General features: G+C 33.4%; 1 protein-coding gene across 1 annotated transcript; it reads left to right on the top strand.

Annotated features, from left to right (window-relative positions):
* Window positions 1-16: 16 nt before the first annotated feature.
* LOC123708887 (fringe glycosyltransferase) lies at window positions 17-19796 on the top strand. Its single transcript, XM_045659885.1, has 8 exons — window positions 17-456; window positions 5092-5140; window positions 5383-5485; window positions 15368-15515; window positions 17132-17217; window positions 17773-17843; window positions 18047-18224; window positions 19037-19796. The coding sequence occupies exons 1-8, from the start codon at window positions 166-168 to the stop codon at window positions 19089-19091; spliced, it is 981 nt and encodes a 326-aa protein (XP_045515841.1). The 5' UTR covers window positions 17-165; the 3' UTR covers window positions 19092-19796.
* Window positions 19797-27976: the final 8180 nt, after the last annotated feature.

Genomic DNA, 27976 nt, shown 5'->3' with positions numbered 1-27976 from the left:
CGCTGTCCGTGCTACATTTTTATTTAGTTTGTAACCGTTCTTTGATAAGAACGGGCGGTTATAAGTTGTGTTGTCGTTAGCAACAATGTTTTGATTATGTAGTGCAGATGATTGAGGAACTAAGACATTCTGGAAGACATCGGCGTGGCGCCTGCCGGCTCTGGCATGGGTGGACGCAGGCTGATTAAGGCTGCGGCTGTGCTCATTGTTTTGGGTTACAGCAGTTTGCTTGTTTATCAAAGCGGAGTGAACTTTAATTTTCAAGACAATCGAGCATCTGTGCAAGTCGCTGTCCTATCTATTGAACCTGTTACAAAGACCACGTTGTATGATAGTGAACTGGATAATAATATTACTTTAAGTGATGTATTTATTAGTGTAAAGACAACAAAACATTATCAGTATACAAGACTGCCAATTATTCTTAAGACGTGGTTCCAGTTAGCTAAACAACAGGTAAGTTCAAAATAGAATTTCATTTATTGTAATTTATTCATATCCAAATAAGAAAAGTTACAAATTATTCGACATAGAAATCAGGTGATTTGTTATTGTTTGTATATCATTAGTGCTAATTAGATATTTGTTTTAGAAAGATTTTGTTTGTTATCAAAGAGTAAAGTTTGTTTTTATTTATCTTAAAATCTTGTAAGTACCTTTGAATATTCTATTATAATGTTATTACTAAAGTAACTATAGAACAATTATTAATCATTTTAAAATTAAAAAAAAGCATAAATATGATTATTGATGATTAAACATTAAATTCACAACTTATGATCTGAGAATGTTTAATCTCAAACCAATGTTAAATTCAATCCAAGCTAATATGGCGGTTATGTTTGACATTTGTAAAAATGACAAAATAAGAATCTCAACGGTTTTCGCAAAACATCTTAATTTTATACAATTTATCGTGTCCATCTGCCGAGGATTGATAAACCTGTTCTAAAGTTCTCGAATATCTCGTATCATCTGCCAAAATTACTTTAAAACTTGATTTCTCGATTAGCATTTATTTCTAAAACTGCCCATTCACGTTACTGTTTAGATCACTTTGTGATTTACATAAGCATTTGAGTATGGGTAATAAAATCTTAGTGGCTTTAAAATACAACTAGATATGGTTCTTTTTAATTTTTTATGGTCTTAGTACAGATTTAATACCTAGCTTACTTTTGAGTAGCTTCTCATTTCTAGTATACAAGTCGCGAGCCCGCTAGCATTGAGTAACCATGGGTGGCGGTTTCACGTAACATCAATTTAGCCCCCTAGAAAAAAAAGCTTTTAAATTTATTAGACTTGAGTCTAGAACTCAGGGACATTGGCCGTGACTTTATACTATTTGTATATTTAATTACATTATCCGCACATGGCAACAATGTATTTAAGAACATCTGTATCGCTACTACTGTACGTATACAGGAAGAGCAATTTCTCGAGACGTCTAATTTAAAGCAATTTAATTCCTGCAAAAGGAATCGTGTGCGGCAGATTCTCTCGGATTTCCCGGCTCGTGAACCCAACAAACAAGTTCCATGGACTTAATATGAAGATGAACCCATTATTCACGCGAGACATGTACGACTGTGACAGAAACAACGTTATTACGGAAAAATGTTCGCTGCATACATTCGTCTCCCAGTGGGAGGCTTGTTTAATCGTATTTCGTTTTCTTAATAAAATAACTCTCACGTGAATATGAACTTAAACTCTCACTGTTTTATTTTATTATCGACCGCTGGTTGAATTACAAATTTGGTTGCTAGCTACCTCCATATTCTTCGTGTAACGGGCGTTATTTATTAGGTAGTTTTGTAAGCTTATTAAATATTTGTAATTGGAACGATAAATCAGAATAACCAAACCGTTATAATCTAATCAATTACAAATATTTATACTTTTAAGTTTTATTCGTTAATGTTTTTGTAATTTGTTTTTATTTGTTAACTGAATTAGTTATTTACATGTAAAGGGAAAACATTAGTCGAAATAGTGTAAGCAATTCGCTTCAAGACAAAAATCTGAATTATTTCCAACTGTATTTAAAATCTGCCTCTATATTTAACTACTACACTTTCTATTTAAGCATTACTGGTCCCTATTCGATATAGGGAAACCAAAGTCGTGCTTCACCCATTTCCTGAATCTGGAGCGTGCATAATCGACCGTTAATCCTTGAAGGAGCAACATAGCTTCCATTGTGCGCCAGCGCAGCGCGTGGCATAGCGCGCGCTCGACACGTGACCGGATTTTTGCCCCGCTTTCGCCCTTTTTGTGGCAACCTCTCGAATCTTTGATTTATGAGTTATTTTAGTTATTCAACGTTTCCACAAAATATATTTAAATTAGTTTTATCTGTTAAAGATCAAAAACTATGTATACATATTATGCATATTATGGTTTTTACATAGTCTAACAAAATTATACCACAATCTTTGGTTATATCACTTATACTAATTAGCTGTGGGTTACAGAATTTTAATTAATCTTTCCTCCTAATCTTTATTCACCTATAAAACATAACACAACTTGCCCACAAACCTGCTAATCTTGGGCATAAATTTCCTAAAAACAAACTACTCTCGTCGCCCACAGAATATCTAAACTCACGCCATAAATTACGGTACGTTGACAGATCTTGTTTCCGCATATCGCATTTCCTGAAGCTTATCACGACCATTTGAATTTTTAAGGTGAGGTTCTAAGAACGCATTTATTGACACAAACTTTCGTAACCGGAGCTTTTGTTTAGTTAACAGCTTATCGCTCTTGCATGATCAACATTTCAAGAAAGCTTAACTCGTGCTAATGCGAAACTAGTTCGTGATAGAATTCTATAAATTGTCGTTGACATACATTTTTATTAGTTACACTATATAGAGCAGCTTTTTCCATTATTTTCGTTTCTCAAAATCTCTATCCTAATCACGTTCTTATTTGAAATATATACTAAATAACTTATTTTAAAAATACATTTAATTATGTTATGACAGTGTAGACGTTAGAAATTTATATTTCTATCACGTGATGAAGATTCTTAATTCTGTTTGGACAAAGAGTTGTTTAATATGTAATAATTCATACATTATTGTTCTGGTTATATACATATATCTTATACTGGTATATCTTTACATCACAATAGCCCAACAATGGGCTCTCTATGTAAAATATACACATCGGAAGTATTAATATTTCAATAATTTGTTTTAACTGCCAATATTGTCTCGGCGCGGGTGAAAATGAAACTTATCAATTAACGGAACGCGAACTGAAAGGTTTATTTAACGTCTACTGAAAATTTTTAGCACCTGAAAAAAGTATTTTTAGATTACCCTAGCGTGTCAGCCTGTAAAGTTTAATAATTCATACTTGATTAAAGCTTTAAGGCAGCCGCAGCTGTGTAAAAATAGTAATTCTCTGTGATCAAAGCAATTTAAATGACTTCAACATGCCGAAAGTAATTCACGAAATTAATTAGAGCTTACTTTGCTTCTAGAGAGGTCCAACCTGGTAAAGGGCTCACGTTTCCGTGACGAAATTGACCCGTTTGTGATTTATCAGCTCGGTTGAAGTGTGATCTATGAGGTAACCGGGCGTGGCCGATATTTGCAATAGCAAAGCACTTTTGCTGTTGTGTGTGGTAAAACATATAATATTTTTAAAATCCGCTTTAGGTATTTTTGAAGACGAATATTGGATAGAAAATGGATGTAGCCAAATATTTGGTCAATATAGATAAATAATTTTATTATTTTTTCTATTAGTATCATACGGAAATCTAAAAGATCTCCTATTCCATATAATACTATAATATAATCCAGAGGTCCTAGGTTTAATTCTTGGCAGTGTTGATAGACATGGGCCATCAAAGACATATTCCCATACTACAGAAAGCAAATAATATAAAATTAAAAAGAAACAAATAAATTTTCTATAGATTAAATTTATTAGGACTAAATTTCACAATGTTCTGTGTATCACAATTCCGTCATCTAGGCACGGCTTTCCGCCCCAAATGCTAATGTAATGGCAATGTTATTCCATTTAACCGCTGTTAATTCTATATAAACACGATTGTTTTCTTATCAATGAACTTGGTACATTAATTTTATTGTAATGTAGTTTCATTGTTATTTTTGTATTACTATTCAAAATTTAATTTTTTTCAGACGACTGTTGAAATACTTTAAACATAAATGTTGAACCACTATAATTAATACTATAATGAATTTTATTATTCATACTATCGAGATTAACAGTGGCTATTCAATGTAATGTCCATACGTTATTAGGATTATATTTTTTTGAATTATCGAACAATACAATCTTTTTGGTTATACAATACCGTACCGGTATTAAAACAAATCATATTATTACTATGTATATATTTTAGATAGAAAACCGAATGTTGTACTATAATCTTTAACTCTTTGTCAAAGCAGAAGATACGTCGCCATATGACATATCAGTTGATAGAAAAAATATATGTCTAACTTCTACACTATCATAACACAATCAAATGTCAGGAAATTCAAAACGAACTCTCAGTTAAGTTTTAAATTTGTGTCTGCGTTTTGCAAATTGTATGATCACCTAATTGTCTTGTTTCTGAGTCCATAGCTCTCTTTGGGTCGATGCGCCAGCGTCATAACTAATCGTGTATATATATACTGTAGAAAATTATATAATATTTGATGTGGTTTGAATACCACACTCAAACAAAAGCATTCCTAAACGTCAATACGACGATGTAAGTCGAAGTATTCGGAATCATCCATTGCCTATATTATTATTTAAACGTTAAGTTTTAAATTCACCTACAAAAAGCTCAAGCTTTGATACACTTAGGCAGTCTGGATATACATGATGTTTAAATACCTGGATATAGTTTAATAACTCATTGTTACTTCTAATGAGTTTCTCATTGAATGAGTTGAGTTGATTTAAAATGGAATTTGGTTCAAATAAAGACAGCTAACAATTCTCTTTTAGGCCTCTATGGTATACCTAAATGCCTTTGATTGAAAACAGTCGTTGTGTCAGAATAGCCAAATTATATTCATCTTACTAGCTGTTTCTCTTTTACAGATATGGTTTTTCACGGACACAGACAATCGCCAACACCAAAACCAAACAAGTAAGTAAAATCGATGTTTGAAAAAAGTTAAAATTATTGCAGTTTTCAAGAATTAATCCACAAACTATCTCCAGTTAGAGCACCAAGAAATTTCAAACGAAAAGTTTCGATGATATTTCGTACGAACGTTGTACTGGTTGGAAAATTCTTAAATCAAATTTTGCACAAACACCCGTAGCCTCACAGCAAACTCGGTGTTACGGCTTGCGAATAATGGTCATAATTGCTTGGTATTATTGCAGACGGCCACATGGTAAACACCAATTGCTCGGCGTCACATCAGCGAAAACACCTATGCTGCAAAATGTCCGTGGAATATGACCGTTTTCTGGAGAGCGGTAAAAAGTAAGTACCATTTAATCGTAAAACGATAATTTTGTTAAAGCCAATGGTTACATTATTCGATTATCGCAGAGTATATCGAACATCGGGTTGTATTTGCTTTATTTTTGTAACTAGGTTTGTATGAGTGACGGAAGGTCATGGGCCCTTAGCGGATCTTAAATTAAAAATATTTCATACAGGTACGATTGTAAACGAATTAACAAAAATTAGCCTTGTGCAAAATTAGCATAGTGGTCTACCGCTTGTCTGTGTCTAGAGTAAAACTAATTTCCCTACAAAATAATTAGACCTATCAAATGGCCTTTGAAACTAACTTGTTTACAAGCAAGTTCTTGTAACTTGCTTCCGCCCGCGTAAATTATGTGAATTTTGGCTATTTGTTTTTGCGACCTCTATTACAATTTTTTTTATATAAAACCATAATGAGTTATACAGCATTTTTGAGTTCTTGTAATAATATGAATAATGTATAAGTCAAAGCTTTCAATTAAAACACCAAAATGGAAGCAATTAAAACTCAATCAGACTATTGCTTGCAAAGCGGATGCAATTAATCACAAGTGTAATTATACTGTACACGGCTATTAAAATGTAATATTTTGTTTTACACACGGCATAAATCATTCTTTATCATTTGTGTTTATAACTACTTATACAAAGCAAAAGAGATAATCGTTTATTTGCATAAATAACTTTTTTTAATCTACTATAATAAGTGTTTAATCGATTTAGTCTTGCACTCAAATATATTACACTGCTATTTTTATTGTCTTGGTACAGATTATTGACATAGAAAAGAATTAAGTGTACGTGTACTAGTGTATACACGTAAGAAGTGAATCTTCTTTATGCCGGTGAATGCCGATCAAACGCCGACAACGAAGTTTCACTTCAACAATTATAGACATTAATAAACGTACTTTTCAATCGTGTTTAAGTAAATTACCTTTAATCCATCGCGACATCTATCGGTAAGTAGACGTACTAAATTGTAATTTGAACATTAGGTATAAAGGCTTTATTATCAGTTGTCGATTCGAATTAGTCAGGTTGGAAATATAATTTCATATTTTATTCACTTTACACGTTCACCGAATTGTAAAAACAAAAATTAATCATATTTGGGAAGTGTCAAAACTGTTTTACATTTCGACGCGTTTTATAATGTATTCAGAAATAAAATAACTATAGACAAACTCACTGGTGTATAGAATATAAATTGAAACCTCGTTTTAAGCTATAATTCATTTAAAAACACACTTTAAAGTGAAAATATTTTCTTAACAAACACTCGAGCTACGCTTTTTTATTTCAAGTAAAAACAAGACGCTCTTAACTTCTGTTTTGAGAAGCCTCACTGTATAAATAATGAGCGGTTTTGTTTGTACCTAATGATAATATCAATGTTAATATTTTCTTCCATAGTCAACTACGATTCGTGTGTATAAAATATAAAGCATTTTTTGTATATATCAACTTTTTTTTAGTTAATGGGGCCAACCATAAGACTCAATGGGGGACCATGGTTCGGAAATATTGTACTTAAATATATATTTATGGGAATATCGCGGTGGTTCCTGTTTGCGTGTTGTTCTGACTACACGTGGAGTAAGCCTTGTGAATCAAAATACTTGCCAATTAAAGGCAATAGTGGGGAGATTTTTGCCAGTTCAGTAAACAGTAAATGTATATTCAAAGTAGATTTGGTTGTTAATACTATGTACAAAAATTACCTGCACAATATGATTTGGTTTAAGGACTGTTTATTAAGGATCTTCTTTATTTCATCGAGAATCTATGAATTAAATATATATTATCGTTTGAAGATAATTTTATTATTTAATAAGTGACATTTCACGTTATATATCAACTAAACTCCTAATTTTTCTCGTTCCAACACAGTGTTTATACAATTTGATAGAAAGAGACGAATTCAGTCTACAACTATAACTTTTTGCAAGTTTTCATTCTTATTCTCTCTTATATCTAATTTAGACACAAATATATTAAGATAAATATGTGCGTATACTACACACGTAAGAAGTGAAACTTCTTTATTACCTTATTTTTCGAAAAATGGTTAAATATAGTTAAATTAGATAAAGTTTAACAAAAGGCTTTATTATCATAGAATACAAATAATACAATTATTTCATTTTACCTTATTACTACTAATATCCTAACAGAACATCATTAATTGTAATATAATTATTACTATCATTGTTATCGTTATTATACATTTTTGTTATTACGGGTTCGAATCTCTTCGAATCAACCGTGGTAGGGACAAGAAAAAGATGGCGCGTGACCGAAATACTTGACGGTAATTTTTTTTCCAACGCCGATAAAGAAGTTTAATTTCAAAAATATATAAATATAACAATAAAAATATCACTAAACATTTTCTAAGCACGCACTTTTTCAGTAAGTTGCAAATTTAAATATATATACAAAAAGACTATCTATGAAATAATATCGATTATGTAATATTAAAGACCTGCTTTGTACCGCAAAATGCCTAACGGTAGCGCACAAAGCCATTAACTAAATTGAGTTATACTAATATGTTTAACGACGCATTAAATGGTACCTGTGTGCTCAAGTCATCGTCAACGTCCAGCCAACGTCACTGTGGAGGTCCACTCTAAATTCAAATAGATAGTTAATGGGTTTTTGAGAGCAAATCCAATATTATTTTGGGCGCACAACTATTTTCACGCGTTTGCATAGCACCGACCTATGTTTTTGTTAGACTCTTGTTATTCTTCCCACAGAACTGTTTGCGTAGTGGCATCGTCAACTTTATGTCAACTAATTATTTGGATTTGTAAATAGATCCCCTTTTGTAAATATAATATCTTTAGCATTCGGACTAGCTATAGCCGATGACTAACTTCACGTTCAAAATTCTATAACTTCGTTTTATTTATTTATACTTTGTTACCATAATATACAAATAAAAAAAATTAAGTAGGTTATATAAGTTTTTAAGCTAACAAGCGATTTCTTCCAGGCAACTCTAATATAGTACAATAAAAAAAGAAACACCTTCAGAGGGTAAAGTACAAGAAGTGCATAATTAACTAACAAAAAAACGAACTAATAACTTTAATTAACTAACTAATAACCTTAATAACTAACTAACTTTATTTTTAGCAACTAGTACGAAACACTCATTTAAATTTCGAATTCTAATGTTTCGAATTTGAAATTAGAATATCGAAAACAAAGTTGTCATTTCTACGGGTCGTAGTAAAGACTACATCTAAAAACATCCACGTTCAAAAATTTTGTATCAAATAAGTTGTGCAGGTTTAATGACTCATAAAAGCAAAAGAACACTTTTCTAGAACGTCGCCATATCTATCAGCCCTCTACAAATAGAGCAGACAGAACTTTTCATACAAAACGTAAATGAAATACCTAATTACTTCGACGGAAATATTAATCTCTTCAGGCATAAAATATGCCACATTATATAGCATAGGTATATTATGATTATACGTGACAAAAGAAATCCATTTAATAAATTACCAATAAACACAATGATCATTTTATTAACAGATAAGTGGTTCACACGACGACATAATTCTTTTGACACATTTTGACACGCGTCAAACAGATTTTTTCCATTAGCAGTTTTATGATTCTTTACCTTTCTGTTGAACCTCTTCGGTCCTTTATTGTCATGGAATTTCAATAGAAAATAATTAAATCGCTCACAAATTTGTAAAAATTTAGGGGAAATCTAAGATTTTGACGCTGACGAACAAATGTATTGTCTATGCCAATATTATTAAAAGGTAATGTATGAGTTAAATCTCTGGATCTACTGTACTGGTTAATTACCTATACCACGATTATTGTGATTCTCATACAAAATATAATAACCCTAAAAGTAAAAGGACTTTTTCGTGGTAGATGGATTTGTCATTATTGACATTAAGTCTTAGAAGAAATGGTCAAACGGAAACATTTACGAACACTACCTTAATGATTGAAGATATAATATGATTGAGTTCTAGAGATTGGATTGAACTTTTAATGCCTACAAAAAAGTCAGACAACATATATCTAACTTGAAGTGATATTTGCAAGTAATGAACAAATAGTAGCTAGAAATAATGAAGGCGATCATTACGTGTAAGTTAGCATTAAATATATAGCGAGTTTAGAATCTAAAAACGGAGCAAAATTATCCCAAGTGAATGCAGCATTTGAACAGCTCCTACACAAACGCATATCATAAAAAATATAAATGACATAGAAAGTGTTTCATTTATTTTCAATAAAGTCGTTTATTATGTTGCAATGAAAAATTCACTTAACGTTTATAGTTTCATCTATATTAACTGGAGAAACTCAAACATAAGATCCATTTTCGACAGTGTTTATTGAAAGCTTTAAAAATTGTTTTTAAAGCTTTCTGATATTTAATTATTGATATTGGATAGAGGTTTGGTGGATTCTTCACTTAATTTTATATGCAGTAGATGATCAGCCTTCGGCGCATCACAACCAGGTACTTAAGCCTTTGGATACATAGTACGTTTATATTATTTGTGTGTTATATGACTATGGTCATATATTTATCATGCTCCTAGAATGTAGGCCAGAAGATAGAGAAATATTTGAAAACTATTGCCACGAATAATGTAATTGGTCAGTAAATAAATGTCTGTACGAACTTTCGTTTAGCAAATGTAAACTCCAATCGTAATATGCACCTAAGAAGTAAGGTAATAATACTTTATTGCGGTATGCAAACGCTGCCAGATAAGCTATTCAAATCCAACCTCAGGTGTAGTTTAAGTAGTAAAATGTATTTAATGTTACTTTATGAGTGGTATTCGGGAAAAGCGTACCGGGGATACATCCGACATTCCCAGTTGGATATTTATGTCACCTTGCAGTTTACGTGCATACAGTGCATTACTTGCAAACTTCGTATATTCTGGCTCGTCCAAGTGTTGCGAACTGGATGCAAACAGAGTGGTGTCATCCGCGTAACGCAAGTTCGCAATCCGGTATCCACCAATTGTTACACCGTCTGTCCAGTCTTCCAAGGTGATGCGCATTATGAGTTCGGTGTACACGTTGAATAAGAGCGGCGATATTATGCACCCCTGGCGTACTCCGGCACTTGGATGGAAATCACCTGATAGGACATCATCTGTGCGAACCGAAGCTGTGCCCTCTTCATAAAGCTGTCTTAATAGGTGCACAAGATGTTTTAATTTTACTTAAAGTTATGTATCTGAAAAGTATGAAGTATCGAATTTTAATGTTGTCCAAACAAAATGTTTTTTTTCTAATGCTGCTTATTTTGAAATTAGCAGGAAAGGACGCGTTTTTGGCTGGATATGTCATGTTTGAAGATAACACCAACATGCGTTAAAAAGTTATAATGCAAGCGCTATATAAGCCACATAGAAACATTCATTCTGCTACAGCCTGAATTTGAATGCACAACCTTAAGGTTGAAAGTCACACTTAACCGCTAAGTCACCTCTTTCAAGTATTACATACATGAAAAATTTCGCATAAGAACTAGATTTATTGCTGAATATACAGGCCATACAACATATCTCAATCATGCAATATGTGTTCATATAAGTTGGTATAACTATGGAATTTATAAAGAAACGACACCAAAAAATTGTCATATCATACCAACTGTTACAACATCAGCTCCTTGTTTGTGTAACTAAACCATACTTTTCCTAATTTAGTCAAGGTATTCATAAATCTAATAAGACGGACATTCCAATAAAAATATTAATTGCTAACGAGAACGAACGGTAAAATGTAAAAACTGAGAATACTACTCGTAATTCACCTCGATATCGACATATTAGCATTTTCTGGAAACTGCTTTTTATAATAAAGCGGCGTGTGAAGGGCTAAGGTGGTTTTAGTGGGTGGGGTCTTGCTACCAGATGATATGAATATTGATATGAATAGCAGAGGGATTTGAGTGTAGACCCAGCCCCACAGTCCCCGCGTCAAGCTCGATATCCTTGGCCTGCGCATTTTCACGTCACTTAAAAAAAAAGGGAAAGGTGAAGCGTAAGCAGTGTTGGCCTAGTGGCTTCTCCGAACGACTCTTTCTTGAGGTCCTATGTCTATGAGCATCAAACAATTGCTTGTACATGATCAACATCAATGGTTATATAGCCCCTTGTGGCCCTTAGGCTCCTTAAGTAAACTTCGCAGTGCTTCCCGCTTCCAATTGCGAACCCCTATTATTTCGAGGTCCTTCACAACTCTATACCATCAACGCAGCCTCGATTTTCTCTTGCCACCGCGTTCAGACCTTGAGGTTCTGTCGTTCGCTATTCAGTGCACATGTCCCTGCCACTTGAGCCTGTTGCACTTTACGAATTGGACGATGTTGGCGTCGACTAGGATGTTATAAAGTTCTTCATTGTATCAAATACGCCAAACACCGTCGTCGCATACTGGACCAAAGACTCTTTGAAGAATCTTCCGCACGAAAATAAGGAGAGAAATCCCGTCTCAGGGGCCAGGTTCAGAACCATAAGAGAAAAACGGCATGCCCCATACCCAAAAAGTCGCCAGTGTGTGTTACGAACAGATTATCGCCTACCTTCCTAATAGATAAAACAAATGATCACCAAAAAAGGCCAAAACCTAAAAGGTTGTAGCGTAAAGATTTTTGCTAATGGTGAAAGAATTTTGGACGCACAGAAGTATTTAATTTTAATATAAATGATCATAGACTAAAACTACTGGCTAGGGAGCTGGCGAACAAAATAACTATATGATGCGGAGCACCGCATCAGCATCAGCATCATAATAGCATTGCTATGCTATTATGATGCTGATGCTACTATTATAAAAAAAGTCGGCAGGATTAGCATGATGCTGCTTTTTTTAATAGCGACATTTATATGATTACGAATATTAAGGACAACGTCTGCCACCATGGTAGCGCTGCGTTGTCAATTGAATCCCTATTACAAAAGTTAAAAAAACAAGTACACTATATCATTTGCTCGTGTTTGCCTTTATAGTTGATGTTTAGAAAACTTGTCAAAATTAAAAAAAAACAAAAAGGCTGACAAATGACTGTGACTGTTCAAGTTATCAATTCTTAAAGATATTCTTATAATTAAAAAAATCAATTTAAAAAGCAAGCACTGTGATAATGTAGTGATCTAGATGTCTGCACTATATATTTTCTTCGTTATCTAATTGGTAATGACTATCAACCTCAAAGGCAGACGAGCAAATTATTTTTTTACAGATTTAAACCTCTGTAGCTGATAAACGCAGCAAACGTAAGTCCTTAATTCATTGAGAATTTTTTGTCGTATTGATCCAAACTTTAATTCCTATCAATACGAAATACAAGCTTCTCGATAGCTCTATCTTTACGAATAGTATCTTAAAATAATAAATGTATGAATACCTGTATAATCGTATATACGAATCACAAAGAATTCTAGACGACTATTCGAGTGATTAATCTCATTTGCCGTCCCCAAATCATTATTGTTTCTAGAGTTGACAGTAATACATTACTAATAGGGTTGTAAAATTATGTTTCAATATTCAGAACAGAAAATTTACTATTTACAATACATTTCTTCATGGTTTTATGAAATCTTATACTACAAAGAACTCAGAATGGTGAGTTATAAGATAGGATTAAACAAGATGATACATACAGAGTAACACTTTAATGATAAGGCGAATGTAACACTGGACACCTGCTCTCCTGTTATACTAGGTGTATTGTGTCTTACGCGACAAACAGGGCTATTGTGTAAAGCAATACTTTCACCGATATACTTCTGTTAAACCCCAGGCATCATATCATTTGTTCCTCCTTTCCGAAGAACGCGCTTTGGTCAAAGCTCAGATGTCTAGATTGAGCCTTCTCATAAACGAGCTAGGTCTGAATATCCGTAGTTTCTCCCCATTACTTCATTTTAAAATTGCACGATTTTCGTTTAGTTTTTGTAATTTCAATTGTGTTGTTTAATATTTGTATTATCTCTTCGTGAATGTCATGTTTGCCTATAAATGCTTGTCATAATCAAAATTATATAAGCAACATATTTTCATTGATAAATAAGTTGAAAATTGGTTCGAAGTCCTGGTGGACAAAAAGCCCTATGTAATGTTTGTTTCCACCACTAACCTTTTCTATAAACTTAATAATAAATAAAAATAACAAAACGTCATATCTAAAAATTCTATTTCTAACGACAAAGCCTTCTTAAAATATCGTCTTAATCGCGGAGACGTTAATACAAATACTGAATATTATCTAAAATTGGAATCACGATTGGATTTACATAATTTAACGAGTATGCATGCTTCAGTTGCGTCAAATATAGGTTTATTATAATAATTGGCCATCATTTATACAATTATTATGATGTTATATGACGACAAAACCCAACTTGATTTAGTTATTTTTCATCCATTTCGTTTTTTTTGTAAACCAGGCTACGGTACGCCCATTAAGGGTAGCCCATGGACACCCGTTTTTGTAAGAACATGCTCTTTCGACTTGTAATTACGTTGTGCACACAATATTAAACTCGTCCTTAAGGTTACAGGGTAGCCATGCAGCTTCGCATTGTACGTATATGTCGTACCGCGCAACTTAGTCTAAGCTCCTGTTATTAACGTCGATCGTAATGTCAGTAAATTATACAGTAATAATTACTACCACCCGTAACCCGAAGGAAACTGCGACTTGCAATTTAATATAGCCTTTTTACAAGCGGTAATAAGTGGTGTTGTAAAATATGGAGTCGCTGGGATGTTAATTATACGTACGCAAACTAAACATTATTAAATGTGAAATTGGTCAACTTATTACGGGTGTTAAATGTATCATTAATTGCACTACTTCAAGGAATGATGTGTATCCTTTAATAAATTTCTATCAATTTTTCTTATTTGTATTAATTGATCTTATAGTTCATAGATAAATGAATGAAAGGGTAATTTATTTATTTATATACGGAATAAAAAGATCCTTTTTGTCCAGTTATTAGTCAGTGACAAGTGTAATGTATCAATTTCGATAGACAAAAGATGTGCTTCCGATCTGGACATCCACATTTTATTATGTCCAGAGTTTTCTATCTGATTAGAAAACCCTTATATATATATTGCTTGAAAATACACATAAAACACGAGGATTCGATCCTCCTTTAGTTTTTTTTAAGTTAAAAATTATATGTGATGCCGATGTAAAAATGTGTATGCCTTATTGCTCTTTAAGAGACAGGTTCTATGGCGAAGTAGTGGACCAACAATAAATAGTTAAACTCACATTTGAAATTGTTTTCAAAATTACTGATTTCAAAATGTTGAATAGCCCGATTGTAAATAATTAAAAACTCTGTGTTGATTATAGCTAATGGTTTCCGTGTTGAAACTTTTACCAGCAGAACATAATTCTTGAGTGACATGATTTCGTCACTATAATTTAGACAGACAAATAAAGAATAAGTGTCTCTTTTACAATGTACGGACAAGTTCTATATAGGTTCCAAATAAGCTATTTATTAATTACTTATTGGTAGGATAAACACTATTGTTGCGTTTCACGACCGCCAGATAGCGCTATTAGTCACATAAAGTCCATCATACTACTACGTACTTTATCCATACATTGTTAAACAGACCCTAAACCTGTATGTGTTTTTGATTGATTAGCAATTATCAACCTTACGTGTTGAACGATGATGGTTTTTGGGTTACCGGCATTATATTTTTCGTACGAGCAATTGACAATTGCGCACTTAAAAAACCCATTTTTATACGCGATGAAGCTTCGCGAACAAAGTTCACACAATCAGATAGTAATTAATGATCGTAATTCCTTTGTTTTAGGTGGTTTTGTCATTTCGACGACGACAATTATGTGAATGTGCCACGACTTGTCAGCGTACTCCAGACTTATAACCACAAAGAGGACTGGTATCTGGGTAGAACATCTGTTTACGAACCAGTCAAGATATTTAAGAAGCCAACTAATAAGGTACAGTTATATATTATTAATTATACAAGCATAATTATAATTTACAGTATACTCAAACTACTAATAGACCGGGCGATAGTGACAAAATATTCGGTTCTTCAGGGGGTCTTATTACGCAATGAAATAAAGAAAAATGATAGTCATAGCGCTGGTACCGGCGACCCAATCACGTAGGCGTTAGTCAAAAGCGTCGGATTAATTACGAGTATCAAACGATTTGTTCCACAAACCGACCGCGCGATAGTGACAAAATATTGGGTCATTTGGACCAGTATGGCGGTTCTTCAGGGGTCTTATTACGCAATGAAAAAAGAAAAATGATAGTCATAGTGCTGGTACCGGCGACCCAATCGTGTAGGCGTTAGTCGAACTCGTCGGATTAATTACGAGTGTCAAACGATTTGTTCCACAAAGATTTTGGGCTGGTACAAATAGTATTTGCAACGGTATGGCGGGCTGTCAGACCGGAGAAGTATGGCATAAAACTACTGCCTCTTATCTTTTTAAGGACTATCGGAAAATACTAGAACTTTTGTGGAACAAATCGTTTGCCACTCATTATTAATCAGACCGGCCGCCGGTACCAGCACTATCACCATTCTACTGGTACAAATGACCCAATATTTTGTTACTATGGCCCGGTCTATACCAAAATATATAAAAGAACCTGTTACAAACTCTACTCGGACACCAGGCCAGGTCTTCGGAATCTGAAACACATACAGTCTAAGCATTCCGGATAAAGACCTGTGCAGTCTATTCTATCCCTTAAACCATTGTTAGCGGTAGTTGATTTAGTTCTTAGGGTAGGAAATTAAACACTTCAATGATGACTTAATTCACTATAATTTACTTCACTGATTTTACGTGAACTGTATAACCTCAAACTTGTACGAAGAAAAGGCCCGTGCGCATGTGTCACAACCTCTTTTATATTCACAACTCCCTCCTCCGACTCGACCATCCCACTTCGGGAAAATGATCGAGTCAATTCGTAACAACTCGTAAACAACCGAACGAGTCAAATGAGTAACTATTACACATGCGCACTTGTAGAAAGATTCTTAAGAATATGTTTCATAAAAATGTTTAGAATTTAATTAAATTAATATTAGAAGCTAACACCATTTAGTGCCAAGTAGGGTTAAACTTTCCAATATGGACCGTCGATATTTGAGGTTTTCGGGGGTGAGGGGAGGGGGTTGAGGGCTACCCTCCTATGCCATCCCTAACCTGCGGAGCCCCATGGTTATGGAGATATTCATGGTTAAAGTTTTGAGATTAGAATGGTAACTATTTAGAAACCGTGGCCCAAATTCGATGATACTGATTATGTAGGTACTCTGTACCTTGATTGGAACACCTCCAAGTGATTTTTGCTGCCAGAGTTGCGTCTAAGTATTTAAAAAAATGCCCAAGTAGATTGGTAGGCATAGATCTTTACACCTACTTATAAAATTATTAACGACATATACGCAGATGTATCAGCCCTATATGGGGTTACGCTATTACTAACAAGGGAATGTCAACGTTCAAATTTTAACAGACGTGGTAAAAAGAATAATACAGACACACAGATAATTAGTTTTTTTCTTAGTCTGTGTTATTTGTTACAGCTAATGTTCTCGTTTTGGTTTGCCACTGGAGGTGCTGGATTTTGTATCAGTCGAAGCTTAGCACTGAAAATGTTACCTGTAGCAAGGTGAGTTGACGTTTTGTGAGAAAAAATAACATTTTTTTTTTATTTTTAAACTTAAATTAATATGTAGGTATCCTCAAGACAAAAAAAATACGTTATGGATCATATTAATTTATCTAACTAAGTAATCTGTCCATATGACTGAAGGATAAGTTTAAGTTTCTGTGAAATAATTGTAACACTAAATGCTTACGTCACCTTTATGATAGTATGAAATGGCAACATTTACACTTCAAATTTTAAATAATAAAGAACGCTTGCACCGTATGCGGGACATGATTCTTAAGACTTGTAAAAGTGAATTTGCTATCAGATGAGGAATTGATTAAAAATGTGTACTTTATAAGGTACAATATTGTTGTACATTTTGTGTACGTCTCTGAAGAAGGTTTTATATAAAAAAAAATATATTCTAGAAAGTCAAAATATCTAGTACGTTTTTATTCAAACAAGGGTAAGAAATGTAGAATGATAAAACGGAACGACACGGAGGCAGCTAGTTTAATATAATTATTATAGAACTTAATTAATTTCTTTATTATAATTCCTTTGTTTTAGTGGTGGAAGATTTATCAGCATCTGCGAAGGCATCAGATTGCCTGATGATGTATCTGTGGGCTTTATTATAGGTAAGTGTTATCTATGTTTATCTAATTAAAAGACTAAGCAATTCTATTAATTAACTCTTGCCATTACCGCCTTTGTGTATTCCCTAATTAATAGACACCAATGATAACGTACTCTGAGTTGTCTATTAAATTATCTGTTATAGTACAGTAAGTGATTATATGGCGGCTACAAAATGTTAAGACGTATTTTTTTTTTCTAATAGAGCATCTGATGAAGAAAAACCTAACTCTTGTACCAGAGTTTCATTCACACCTTGAACAGATGAAGCTATTGCCACCGGAGACCTTCAGAGACCAGGTCTCTTTTAGTTATTCGAAGATCAAAGAAGAATGGAACGTCGTCAATGTTCCTGGATTTGACACTAGATATGATCCAACTAGGTGAGTAAATTGTTCCCAAATAATAAATTTATAGGCCGTCGTAAACGCATCGACTTACGCGTGTCCATGGGCTGCAGTACTTTATGGCTGTTCCGTAGGCTCGTTACTTATATACATTTTTATGTTATTTCCAATCGAAATATATATATAGAACTACCACAAGTCAAGCAAATACAATTCAAAGTAACGCACTTAATTGCAATTAAATGCGTACTTATTACAACTTAAAACGTAATTATGCTCGCTGGATAGGCTTATAATTATTCACATATCACTAATGAAACATTTGTGTCAATTTACGTATTTAATTCAGTAAATATTTTAATGTCAGATACCAGAAATTCCATCACACTATTTGTCCCTTCTTTCAAAAGAAAGCGTTTTGGTCTCAACTTACCGATATCCAGATTCTGTATTCTGATAAACAAGCTAGGTCTATATCGATAGTTTCTCTCCCACTTTGAAATAATTTTTCGAATTAAATTATAATTAAAAAAAAATGGTTAATTGTTAGAATCTCGCTAGAGGAAAGTAATTAACGTATTATTAATTAATTCAGTATACACGATTAATATTGTCATACGAAAAAATACATGAAAAATTCTATTACATCTACCGAATAATTGCAACGCGTAAAAATTATATTTTACATATATATTACAAAAGCATGGAACAGATGAACTTATACCCTGAACAATAAAATGGACAAAATAAAAGTTAATCCGAACTAGGGTTTATTCAATTCCAAGACTATAAATTTCTTTCTAAATGCGACCGTCGTAGTTGAGAATTTAAACTTTGTTTTGTTGCAGGTTCCTGTCTCTACACTGTTTTCTTTTCCCTCATTTCAAATTTTGCCCGAGGTAGTATTTGCGACAATTTTATTACTTGGATAATAATTGCGACTGTTTCTGTCAAAGTGTTCTCTGTGCCTTGAAAAAAAATGGTGCTTTTTTCTGTTAATGTTCTGAATTTAAATGTGTGCAATTCAAAAATCGAATGCAATACACTTGTTAAAGTGAACACGAATGTTTCAAATCATTTTCGTATACACAACACTTTCTAATATAGATAATATAGATATATTTCATTGAAATTTCGTAAATAATCATTACATCACAATTTTGTAATGCTCTCTATGGCGTAAGTAACTATTTGTATAAAGTAATAAAAAACTGTAATTACTGTAAAAGCCTGTGATAGGCTAGTTACAGTTTTTTATTACTTTATTCTTTTTTATTCTTTAGAATTTGTAAAACTAATCTAGATTTTAATCTTATATTTGAGCAAGACTTTTACGATGAGCGTTTTAGGTTGTGATAAATTGTAAGAGATATATTGGTGTATAAAATTCAAGCTAATTTCACATTTTGAAATAAAATAAACGTGCATATGATATTATTTTTCTGATTTATGTTATTCTTTCTTATGTATTTATTATTGAAACTTATTTTATTTAAATCTGTAACATTTGTATTTTTATCTTTGTAAAATTTAATCTGTGATATTAGATTACATTCTTGTAGATATTAATTGTTTTATATCGTGCATATATTTTTAGAAGTTTACTTAAAGTCAAATGTTATGATATTGTTACGATTTGTTTATGAAATAAACAATATAGAACTGATAAGTTTGTTTTAATACCCAAAACAATAATACAGTAATTATTCATGAGTCCTAAAACGTAACTAGTCACTATGCTAGCAATATTTATGTCTGTATTGAACAGATCTTGTCGTTTTTTATTCATGGTTTTCGAACTCGAGACATCTACATAAATCTAGTGTTAAACAACTCCACGTTACCACGAAATTTATATTCTACTATTCCACAATCAAAAGGTAATTAAGTATCTATGCAAACCATAGACACATTATAGAATATTGTAGAACTAGCACAGTCAGCTGTTTGAACAGGCTGATGTGATATATTCTGGGAACGCCATATTATATTATCGCCATATTGTAGTTATTTGAATAAATTGATCCGTTAATCGATATTTTAAAATAATAGCACGAGTTGTATCCCGTAAGAGTGTTTGTTGAAGGGACAAAATATGTATAACATTTTTAATATATCTCAAATATAAACAATGTTTTCACTCACTACTACTACTAAGTATATTTCTTTTTTATTGACGTTCATAAGTGTACATTGTGTTACCTATATGAATAAATGATTTTTGACTTTGACTTTACATTACTGGAGCAGCGACCCAAAGTTAGCCTCTTTCTCGAAACTAGAGAATTTGCACGATCGCGCGCTAACGCGATTCAAGCCCTTAGAGCTAGCTTATGTCCTTATTTACAGCGTATTTCCAGCGATATCTTGACCTGCTAGTTTCTCGTCACCCAATCGGTATCACCAGATACGCTTTTTGGGCTTTAGCACCATCTATCAAGTCCACGTTAGCTGACACTCCAGCTTCCGTCCTTGCTCTTTATAACCCTCAAATAATATTTCATAAATCTTTACCGAAATCTCAGATACGTTGACGTCATTGAACAAAAAGTGTAATAAAATCCTTCTTAAAAGAGCTTACTCACCGTGCATTAACAAATGCTAATTAAGAATAAGCTGCCCGATTCCGCGTGAAATCTCTATAAAAAGTATTAAATGATTAATTAGCCGAATTGATATGGTCCATTCGATTCACGGCGGCGGGTCCGGAAGCGATACAAACGAATCCTAATCGATTATTAAACGCATCGTCATTTTACGTAATTACCATTTCTTAAGGATGGTTTGGATCGTCAACCTAGGTATCCAGTGCCTTTGGCACGAACTTTACAAAAGCTTTTAAAGAAAACCCTTTTTTACTGGATTGAAGCTATGTATAATTATTTTACATAATTTTAAATTTCTCCCGACGTTTCGCGTGCTTTACAGTGTGCGTGGACACGGTGACCACGAAATGTTTTCTTGCAATGTGTAAAAGCTATGTTAACAAAAGACAATACTATTTACAAAAGCTTTTAAGTATTCATACGCGCCAAACGATTGGTATGGTTGAGCACTGCTCAGGTTTTCCATATATTGTTGAAGAAGCCGAAGTTTCTAGACCAGTGTTTTATCTCTTTAACCGACCAAGTTGCAGTAAATGTGTGATGAAGCTTACGTATGCGATGCGAACTAGATATGAATTAGTATGTTGGACGAATTCTTCAGAACATGACAAAATTACCAATATTGTATAAAAATACTGACACATGTAAATTTTAAATATGTTTATTTTTATAGTATGGTGATTATACTTTATAAGCACAAATATTATATTGTTAAATGTATTCTCAGTCCTTTCGCAATGTATGTGGATCATTATTTGACAGATAAATAAACATTTAAGTTTTGAATTATTAAAATTATAGTATATATATATATATAAAGTCCATAAACCTCCCAACAAAGGGCATGAACTTCTGTGTATCAATTTTGTTTATCTATTTAAACAGTCTACTAGGTGTTTTAATTCTCGCTGTGTGGCACAGTTGAATGCCATATCATATATCTATCAATTCCAACTGGTTCACTTATGCCCCTTAACATAATTAAGCAATCAAAACCACCGGTTACCTATTTAAAAACGCATTTCTTTGTTCTCTGCATAGCCAATCGCTGGTACTTGTCTAATAGAATTCTATGAAATGAGAAGTAAACTGAACTGAGAGCCCAATTGTCTAATAGAACTGAGAACTGCAAATAAGATAATAAATGTTAGACCGTATCGTATCGTTTTTTTCCAATTTGTAATGTTTAGAACATTTTTACTGTATAAATTGAAAACTATTAGGTATTATAAACTATTTATAGAATTAACGCACGTTAATGCAGTCATATATTGGGACTTGTATGGGACCTTTTATAGGTTTCGGCATCACATTGCATGAATTATTTTACTCTATTATTTTATACTGTTTTATCTTTCAATGAAATTTAGGGTGAGGTTCAGAAAATAGACTTATATGTCAAGCACGAACTATGACGCTCATATGTCAAAATTAAACATATTTTTAACGAGTTAGCGCTAAGTCCAATCTTGATGTTATCTTAGTGTCTAAGACGTGTTGTTTTAAAACAAACGGGCAGGAGGCTTACCTGATGTTAAGTGATACCGCCGACAATGGACACTCACATTCCTAGAAGGCTCGCAAATGCGTTGCCGGCCTTTTAAGAATTGTTACGCTCTCTCCTAAATTGAATTGGTTCGAAAATATTTCAGTGGACAGCTGGTTCCACATAGTGGTGCAAACACTGCTTTATGAAACGCTCAGTTGTGGAACGACGCATGTCGAGGTGTTACGGAACATAGCGGGAACTCACGAAAGTTTACACACAATCTTAATTGCTTATCATTTGGGAAGGAAAGGAAATAATTAATTTTTCATCTTAGTTTAATAATTTTATGACTAAAGGTTAATTAAAATAACATAATGGTCTTTATTGTGTATAATCTATTTAGGCCGCTTCCAGCTTAATTAAATCATTATACCTCGCCGTCGTTAATTCTGTGAATTTCAGAGTTATAAATAGCTTTAATACAATGTACTGTCGATTTTGGCGACCGCTCTAGCTTAAAAAAACCAGTGTCGCTACAACCTTTTTGGGTCTGGGCCTCAGATTTATGTATCTGTTTCTTGATCATTTGTCAATCTTTTTGGCAAAAAGGTGATCAGCCTCCTGTGCCTGACACGCGCCGTCGACTTTCGGTCTTAGGCAAGCTGATTTCCTCGCGATGTTTTCCTTGAAAGAATGTTAAATGCGCAGATATAAAGTCCATTATTGCACTTTTCAACAGGGTTTAAAAGTAAAAGAAACCCCTATCTTTATTGAGTGTAATAATCTAAACAAAACACTGTGAATAAATTCCATATACATTAACCTACTTTAGAAATGGGGGCTGTCATTTGGAGCTGTATGTGATGTTGTTTTGTTTTATAAAACTCGACATTGCACGGTAGGATTATTTCTCAAATAAAAATAGAAAATACGTATTTTTAATATAATGGTGTAAGATTAATTAAAGATGTTTTTCTGTGTGTTCGTTACAGACAAATATTTCCTTTTTATAATATAACAAAAGCTCTCCTATATTGCAATTGGAACTAGCAAATTATACTCCAAGGTACCCATTCGCTCTCTTCGTAAGAGGATCTTCAAATAATTGGGTAGTCGTTTACAAAGGGTATTTATTCTTCTTTCAAGTTGGGAATTACGCTTGTCGAACTCCACTTATAGCGATTTACCCAAAACGCTATGTTTAGATCTTGTTTTTGTTTTTATTTTCGCACGGGGTTGATATAACGCTAGTTTAGATACAGTTTTTGTATATTTTTACGATTACTTTTATGCCCTGAACAATTTATTACTTAGTGAGTGTTTATGGTTTTACTTAAAGACGAAGCATTGTTATAGTAAGTCTAACTTTTCTCATTGTTTCGACATAATAAAAATAACAGTCAAAAGTTTATAAAATAAAAGCTTTAAGAAATATTGCGGAAATTCGATTCCGAACGGCTGCCCTTAATTGGATAGTGTTTAAATAATTAAAACTAGAACAGTTTATTTTAAATTTTATGATGTATTTTTGAGTGAATGAACAACACTAAGAATGAGATCTAAATACATTAACGTCAAAATATGGAGCTAGTACATTATTGTAATAAACTGTTTTGTAGAAGAATAGTATGACTGTACAAGCGAAGTCTATACATTTTGCTCACTCAGGTTTTCTTAGTATTATAAGCGGTTGGAAAAGATAAATCTAAAATCATTTATCTAATAAAGGCGTAGGGTCAAACATAAAAATGATCTTAATTGATTTTAAATGTCATTAACTAAAAAAAATAGTAAAAAGGTGTGTAGGTGTTGTGTGATGTCACTATAAAATATTGTTTTTTCGTTTGTGCAGATGAAGTGAGTAAAGTAAAATGTATTAGTAACGCTTTGCTCGCTCCAGTGACCTCATTTTTATAATGTTTGATATAAACGTTACCTACAAATAAAATACTTTTTAATTTGTTTACATCACTTTCAGTTACGTGTTTATGAATTGAGGAGTTGTAGTGGATTCATCATCCGACATTCTGTGCTTTCAAATCTCGGTGGTGAACAAATATTTTTTACGGTAGGATATGTCTAAAACCCAAAACACGTTGAACTATATCCACTTTCTAAGTCTGTGATAAAGATCAAAAAACAAATGCAATCTAAGGCGAAAAATGTATTTGATACAACGCCGAGCAAACCTTAGCAGGGTCGGCCTAGCGGCTTCAGCGTACGACTTTCATATAGGGCGTAGGTTCGATACCCCCAATGCACCAATCGACTCTCTTTCTTATTTAATATTCGCTCGCGAGGTGAAGGAGAACATCGTGAGGAAACCAGCATGCCTTAGAACCAAAAAGTCGACAACGTGTGTCAGGCACAGGAGGCTGATCACCTGACAAATGCTTATGAAACACAAAAATGTGAAGCCCATATAGGGCTGTAGCGCCACTGTTTTATTATTATATCTGTCACATCAACGAGACGTGTTCTCGACTAAAAATAAAATGCACAAGCACTCTCGCAGATAAAAAAGTATTCCCGCTTCAAAACTCTCATACCTCGCAACCAAATACGAACATAATCTCAATAATTACCTCGTTAACTGACCTCATTTTGCATTCTGTTTAAAATAGAACTTTACATATAAATATATCGAGCGTGGAATTTTGTCCCAAGTGTTTATATAACATGTAAATAAATTTACTATAGTACTGCTAACATAAATTAATATAACAAAAAAACAATAACTAACCATAAAATATTATATTATTAAAGGACTCCTTTAGGCAAGGTTCTGAAAATACTGGCAGCGTTCCTCCTTTGAATAGCTAGACTAATTGTTTGTCCGAGGTAGCTGCCAGCTCTTTGGTCTCCTGTGAAGTCGACTAACCTTTTTGCTATTTCCTTAAACGCCTTATAGCTAGGCCCCCACGGACCAAAGGTCCCGACACCAAATGGGACAAAATCATATTCGGAGCCATCATTTTTTAATAACCAAATTAATATATCAACTGAGCGTTTTTAAGGCACCACCACTATGTGGCCATTCAAGTAATTCCAGACCAATTCGACTTAAGATCCATCAAGAAAGAACGTACCAATTCATAAAATGCCGTCAATACCCTTGTGAGGCCTCTGGCATTGAGGGCGTCCATGGGCGACGGTATCACGTAACATCAGCTGAGCCCCCTGCCCGTTTGCCCCCTGTTCTATATAAATATTTAAGAATGTTAGTGGATGATTAGTTATTACAGATTTAAGTAAGCATAGCATTGAATCTGTGTTGGATTAATCTTCTTTCCTCTACACAAATATCGTAAAAGGATAAAATGTTCATGTTTGAATTGTAAAAACCAACTGGATTAAATATATAGCTTCTGACCAACAGAAATACATTTGTTACGTGGGAAATAAAGACCTTTTAACGAGTACGTTATATCACCTACTTTTGAACAATCTGCAAGCACGCACACCTATTATATTCATAGATAATAGATAACCATAGTGACCTCACGGCAACCGCACCCTTGGACACGTAATACCAGTTATTGTCCGGTGAAGTGAAAGGAGTTCATAGAATATGATAACATTTAATGCAGATTTGTTATTCAGACAACTACTGAACAATTTGCATAGTGACTACAGCTGTTATATGAAAAGGAGTGCCCTGAGTATTCCTATATATACGTTTAACTGTAATCTGTGGCATTTGTTATCCTATTCTGTTAAGGCAGTTATATAATCTGTATCATGCGGTGTTTAATGTCTTCTGGATTATCAAGTCTAATGAATTGTCAAATAACGTTTTCTTTACATTAATTATTTAACAAAATTTGACTGTGCCCAAGTGCATGTGTGTTTTATATAAGATCACATTTAGATATTTTGGAATGAAAAAATGGAGTCAATAAATATTCAATACAAATCAGTTTTTCACGGTTACGTATTTTCGTTTAAAAACTTATAAAGTGGCCGAGGTAGCTTTAACCACAGGATCTGTTATGAATAACCTTGTTTCATATATAGATGTTCAAGACTTACTAACATGCTATAAACAGATAGACCGAGGTTTTTTTCTAAAAAAATTATTACCTACATTTTTGTGAAACCTTGTAATGGAATCTAGAGTTGGCTGGTTCTAAAAGACTGTCCAATTAATATGTACCAAGGATGGGAGGAACCTCGTGACAGCTATGAACTCTGTACCATTATATCTATACCATTTAACTTCCAACAGCGATACCAATTTTTTAACATTTCCTAAATCACAAATTACAAATTGTGCAAAATCAACGCTGTGCTTTGCCTGAGTTAACATAAATAGTGACATAATAAATTCTTAACTATTTAGTTACAAACAGTTTTAGTTACAAGAATTTTCTTTTAAAGGTTTTTATGTTAAATAGTGTTATTCCCTAATGATTAAATATAATATTGAACTCGCTATTGATGTTTCAGGGTGAGCTTGCTGATACTTGCTGATGCTTTTACTAGATACGCGTGCAATAAGCTTATTTTAATTTATGCTGTTGAGATTATTTTGTATGGCTAGTTAAGTACACATTTTAGTATCATGCTGTACGTGACATGATGAGTTATCCTTTCAAAGACCCCATATAAAACTATTAAAGCACTATTGTGCGACCCCTCGCATCCTGTCAAGTATTTTAAATATCTATTACACACTTATAAACATTTCAGGTATAACCACATATATATAACACATAAATAACATTTAAAATAAAATAATGTTAAATACGGAGGTTAGTCTTTTTCAGTGACTCTCCCGTGACATATTTAAAGTCAAATAACATTCTTTTTTGTTTCATTCTTTAATTAAAAGTTCTACTGTACCTATCCTCATCCAAAGTTTATTCCCGAACTATATAATATATAATAATTGTCGCTGGTCCATCCAATTATCATCATCATCACCAAAACCCTTGTGGGCCTTAGCCTTCTCAAGTATGTTTCGCCATCGCAATCTTTTTAGTGCATCTTACGTCCAACTTCGAGCCCCTTTTGTTTCGAGTTCCTTGTCAACCACCAACGCAGCCTCGGTCTACTGTGTTTTATCATGCCACCAGGTTGTGAGTTCATTAAGGATCTTGAGGGTCTGTCATCCGCGATCCAATCCGATCAATCTGATAGATCCGGTTGATCCTAAAAGTAGACCGAAAAAGCTACTTCTGAATATGATACTAATACTAAATAATGTATAAGTCAAAATGAACGGTGCTTAAAGTACTTATTGCAACAGTAAATTACTTTGTAAAACAAGTTTGTGAACAAATTATCAACGTCCAAGCTTTGATAGTTAATATCGCAGTATTGCAATACGAAATCTGTAGCGGAACCGTTATTAGGTATATCTCGTTATCATAATCAGCTATCTCGTGAACGAATGCAACCAGTCACGAACCGATTACCAATTCTCGATGCAGGTGTTTACTTAGTCAGATGAGAATTGCTTATAGTATAAAAGAGTATTCAGTGTAGTTTTAGAACCTAAATTGTAAGCAATACTTTGTTTGCCCAGTTCTAGGTTAACTACGGGAGCAACTGTTAGTAGCAAAGAATAACCTACAGTCGTGAATCGACTGCATGACCTCAAGTTTGAGAGTACGCTTAAGGCAGTACTAGGCCAGTCATTATTGGGAGAAATTCTGTAATCTGCTCTAAAAATCTTTAGCGTTTGGGGT

This window comes from Pieris brassicae, chromosome 4, assembly GCF_905147105.1.
Source record: "Pieris brassicae chromosome 4, ilPieBrab1.1, whole genome shotgun sequence".
Taxonomy (NCBI): domain Eukaryota; kingdom Metazoa; phylum Arthropoda; class Insecta; order Lepidoptera; family Pieridae; genus Pieris; species Pieris brassicae.
This window is presented reverse-complemented; position numbering and strand designations above follow the sequence as displayed.

Coding starts and splice junctions, on each gene's coding strand:
- LOC123708887 (XM_045659885.1), top strand. CDS start 166: ATGGGTGGACGCAGGCTGATTAAGGCTGCGGCTGTGCTCATTGTTTTG. Junction 5,486..15,367: donor TTTCTGGAGAGCGGTAAAAA/GTAAGTACCATT, acceptor CCTTTGTTTTAG/GTGGTTTTGTCATTTCGACG. Junction 15,516..17,131: donor TTAAGAAGCCAACTAATAAG/GTACAGTTATAT, acceptor TATTTGTTACAG/CTAATGTTCTCGTTTTGGTT.